This window comes from Carya illinoinensis, chromosome 11 (genome assembly GCF_018687715.1).
Source record: "Carya illinoinensis cultivar Pawnee chromosome 11, C.illinoinensisPawnee_v1, whole genome shotgun sequence".
Taxonomy (NCBI): domain Eukaryota; kingdom Viridiplantae; phylum Streptophyta; class Magnoliopsida; order Fagales; family Juglandaceae; genus Carya; species Carya illinoinensis.
The window spans coordinates 33,424,656-33,429,442 of record NC_056762.1 but is presented as its reverse complement, the minus strand read 5'-3'; the positions used below and the strand labels follow the sequence as shown (position 1 = coordinate 33,429,442).

General features: G+C 35.2%; 1 protein-coding gene across 1 annotated transcript; it reads right to left on the bottom strand.

Annotated features, from left to right (window-relative positions):
• Window positions 1–1,499: 1,499 nt before the first annotated feature.
• Window positions 1,500–2,132, bottom strand: LOC122282406. Its single transcript, XM_043094360.1, has one exon. The coding sequence runs from the start codon at window positions 2,130–2,132 to the stop codon at window positions 1,500–1,502; it is 633 nt and encodes a 210-aa protein (XP_042950294.1).
• Window positions 2,133–4,787: the final 2,655 nt, after the last annotated feature.

Genomic DNA, 4,787 nt, shown 5'->3' with positions numbered 1-4,787 from the left:
GACTCTTATCTGGGAGGGTCATTCCTTTGCATCAATCTTCATTGATCTTCGTTGGAAACCAATCCTCGACCAAAAGGATGAAGCATGAGACCTTGTTTCTTATATTGCCAAGCATGTCCTCCACCTTGTCACGAAGCACGGAAAACTCAAGACTTCGTCTTCATGGCCCTATTCTAGACCCGATCAATACTTAGAGAGATGCATACCCAGGAGATTGTGGAGTATCGGCTGGTGAGACATCCTCGTAGGCCGAGGCATCACGCAGAGCTACTCACGGGGAGATGGTAGATATATTGCGTGTAGAGATCAACGGACAACTATCAGCGATGATCGATGCAGTGCGTACGGAGATTCGTACTGCCATGTCTAACTTATGTATAGAGATTAATGCTAGCATTGCTAACTTACGTATAGAGATTAATGCTGGCATCTTTGACTTATGTACAGAGATTGATGCCATGTATGCTAGCTAGGTCACGATCAGTACTCGATTGACACAGCTAGAGACACGCCTAGCTGCAATCGAGGATGTGTGTAGAGAGTTGGGATCTTCGTAGTTTGTATCTTTTATTTACATTTTTTATATATGGACAATATTTGGTATTTTGTAAATTTAATTTAATTATAAATTAAATTTTTTTTATCTTTTCTAAATTAATTATTGATTTCTATTATTCCTATTATTTAATTGCTAATTTTTATATAAATTTAATATTTATCCATAATTAAGGAAGATATTTTGTTGTCATCAATAATTGTAAAAATTCTTCAACCATTCAAACAGAATATATCATGTTCGAACGTTTCTCCATTACCTCTAGATATTTTTGCAATAAATCTCTGTTCGGACTCTTAATTTTACGTTTAAACATTGATTAAAATATTAGTTCGAATGGTATAATAATTTGTTCAAACGATAAGTCAATGTCTGCTAAATTTATTGACTTAAGCAACCAATTTTCCGCTCAATTGTATATAATATATGTTTGAACATTGATTAACTTTGAAGTTTGAACATTATTGTATGTTATTCGAACAATAAGTCAATATCTTGCTAAATTTTATCACTTAATGCACAAAATTCTTGTTTGACCATAGATAATATATGTTTAAATATTTATTTTATTTTGTTCAAACATTTTTTGTCGATATTGTTCAAACGATTATTTTATAGTGACAAAATTTTTCATCCCTTCATATAACGTTCGAACGGTAAACAACTTCTATCATTTTTTAAGAATAAAATTAGAATTTTGTCACTACGCTCATTTTTTGAGACGATATTCATTTTGTCTCAAACAAAAATAGTCCCAAAAAGGAATTTTTGTTGTAGTGATTGCTCTTCCCTTCATACGTAGTCTGACATACAACAAAAATCTATTTCACGGTGAAAGCCTGAGACAGCTACAGAAACATGCATAGATACAAAACAACAGAACTGAAGACATGACATAAAAAATTAAAAAGGAAACCAAAAATATTAAGGTGAAAATTGTACATTAATTCCCCAAAATGTCTACTAAGCCTTCTTTCTTAGAGGAAGCATTCCGACTGCTTGAGAGGCTCCATACATCTGAGAACTCCGTAGGCGAGACCCCACCATTATTACCACACTTTGCCACCGTCCTTACGCTCTGTATCAACTCTTGAGTGCGAGCCTCTTGCGACAGTATCTCCAACAATTGCTCTGGGCATATCACCAGCTTCACTTTCCAGAACGGGCCATTGTTGTACCTTGAGAAGACCTCCGTGTACGATCTCTTCAGCATCCCTTGATAATCGAGTGACATCCTATATGGGGCAGCCAACGTCGACGACGAAGATACGCTACTGATGGATCGAACGTGGCCTTGCCGCCGGACGATTTGTCCGTGCGTGCGCGTGTTGTCGTCTGTGCTGTCATTGAGTGGGAGGAGATAGTAGGACTCCCCGGCCACGAGCTCTTCATGGTGAGGGAGTGGTTTCCAGAAAAGATCATGGCTGCGGAAAATGCCGTGGCCTGCAGGGAATTCATTGGTGATGCATCCTACGGTTATTGGAGCGTAGAATTCCATTATACCTCCGTTAGATGTGACCACTTTGGTTACTCCATGATCGACCTCTCCGAAGCCTGCAAAGAGACAGTTTCCCATGTATGTATTAACACTAATCGAAGTGGAGTTTCTATATGGCTAGCTAAATTATCTAAAGCTGATCTTCTTGCTACTATTAATGGTGGTGGGTTTTAGAGGTTATAAAAGAGAGGGAAAGTCTAGGTGGGATAGGTGAGAGTCGGTGGGATTCTTCTTGGGAGCTTTCTTATTCCAACCACCAAAGAAGACAAAGATGCAAAAGACATAAAGGAAATGTGGCAAAGCCCAGTACTAGTGAAAATATATGTATTGTAATGTAAAGTGGTCCAATATATTCATTCATACACCCAGAAAAAGAGAGAAGTTTTACTTGGGAGTTGGAGAGCATGAGCAATGTTTGCAACTAAATGATCGTTTGGGACCCATTTAGGCTCCAGAATCCTAGACACTGATCTAAAACCTTTAGCTAGGAAGCCAGTCAACGTGATTACAATCGCCCGTCAATGAACAAGAACCGGACCATTTGGCTTGCTTTCCTTTTGTACTTTTTCTTTACCAAAATCAATCTTTGGACCCACATTAATTTCTATGGCCATTACAAGTATCCCTTTTCTTCTTTTTAAGGGTAAACTAAATCATGAGTTACTGCTACTTAACGCGGGTGAGAGGTGTCTATACTCTATATAATGCTCGAGTAAAGATATTTGTAATTATAAACTATGCAATTGTGGTATATTTGTTTTAAAAAAAATAAAATAAAATATGAGATATACATAAAAAAATTATTTTTTTAATAATAAATCTTATTCTTTTTAAAAATAATTACGCGATGTTTACGTACATCACAATTATATATAAAATTACTCATAATACTCTCTTAAAATTTCGACATCAATCAATCAATAAGGTCGATTGTTAAGGCCGTTTGAAAGATGTTCCAAATGTAACTCATCTAGGAAGTTCTAAAAAGGAACAATATGCACTGTAAAATGACTGTTAGAAATGTGGGACTATAAGAAAAATAAATAATATTTAAGATAGTTTTTACAATGAGAATGAATATTTGTAACGAAAATAGACCTATTTTAATAGTAAATAGTCATTTTCATAATATATAATTGGTTACGAAAATTTTTTCTTCTTGTATAGCGGTGCAGGCTTACCTTCTTTTTCTATTTATTTTTTTTATGACTAATCAGAGCTGTAATTAAAGTCCTTTGGAATTATTTATGAAACCCAATCGATCTATATAATTTAAAAAAAAAATAAATGTTACTTATTCGTTTAAAGTAAAAGATCTCCCACCTTGAGAGTTCAAACATGTTAACCGTCATGTTTGGTGCTAGTTATAATTGTACTTGAATAAAATTAATGCATACAACCCATGATCAATAATTATGATGGAATGCAGCAACAGCTCATGTGATAGAACTGTCACGTATCAAAATACACACATGGTTGGTATTCATGTAATTAATGTTGTAGCTGCCAAATTAATTCTAAAAGACTTGTCAAAGTGCCACCAAAAAGCATTAAATGTATTGCTTGTAAAATAATGTACCTATAGTCAATGACGAGACCACATCTGCACTCCAAAACATCAAAGATCGAGTCCCTCTTAAAACATTACTAACCGAAAATGGACACATGTTCGAGTGGACGGCATTTTGATGTCCAGTAGTACTGTTTACTCCAATATATTTTTTTCGAGTTTGTCAACGTGGTCCATGGAACAATATCATCACCACCACCTAATAATTCAAGGCAACTGGCTGCTGTCAACATCTCCATACCTCAACTACTCCAGAATTAACTTTTAACAAAAAAAAAAACAAACAAACACAAAAAACAAAAAACAAACAAGAAAGAAAGAAATCACTGGAAAAGAACATAGATTAGTGGGACTCCGCGGGAATTGAGAGCGGGCCGTCGGCCGCACTTCCTTGAAGTTGCTTTCTTGGTGGACCTTTGGGAAATGGCTCTTTGCAATCTGCCAATCTGCAACAACTGCTTGTCATCATTACCTGTACACAAGAGCATTCCTTGGGTTCCCATTTGTATGGAAATGGCAGGAAATATTTATGACCTCCTTTTGTGTTAGAGGAGAGGCGTGGCTGGCTCATATTCATTATGTATGCGGTAGTTTAGGAATAGTTGGGGTGTATGTGTTGGAGATTTTTTATGCATTAGATATGTGTACCATGTGTATTTAGTTTTCCGCTAAATGTTGCATATATGGGGCGAGCGCGTGCAATATTTGGGATGTTTTTCTAGGACTTTGAGGTGATCAAGTCCATACTGAAATTAAACTTCTTGTTGATACATTAATTATTGATCGTGAGAAAATATAATCTATAACAAAGAATAAACATTTCTATTTACTGCTTTAAAAGAGAGCTTCGTTAATTCACACCTTTGGGGAGCATGGATGCTTGCTAAGTTGCAACCCTTTTTTCTGGATTTGAGTCGGTTTTTCAGCATATAATATTAATTGTTTTTCACTAATGATGTTCTATATATGTGTACATTTAGTGTGTGGGTTTTGTGAATTTAATCACAGCTGCATATATGGAGGTTTTTTTATTTTATTTTATTTTAATTTTTTTAACTTTTTTTACTATGATATTTCAATTTTATTAATAATCGATCACTAATGACACAATAATAACACAACAATACAAGTAGAAAGCTAGGTTACAAAAAAATAGGACTAAT

What these genes read in the sequence shown, in the direction of transcription:
- LOC122282406 (XM_043094360.1), bottom strand. Translation starts at nt 2,132, where the DNA reads ATGGGAAACTGTCTCTTTGCAGGCTTCGGAGAGGTCGATCATGGAGTA.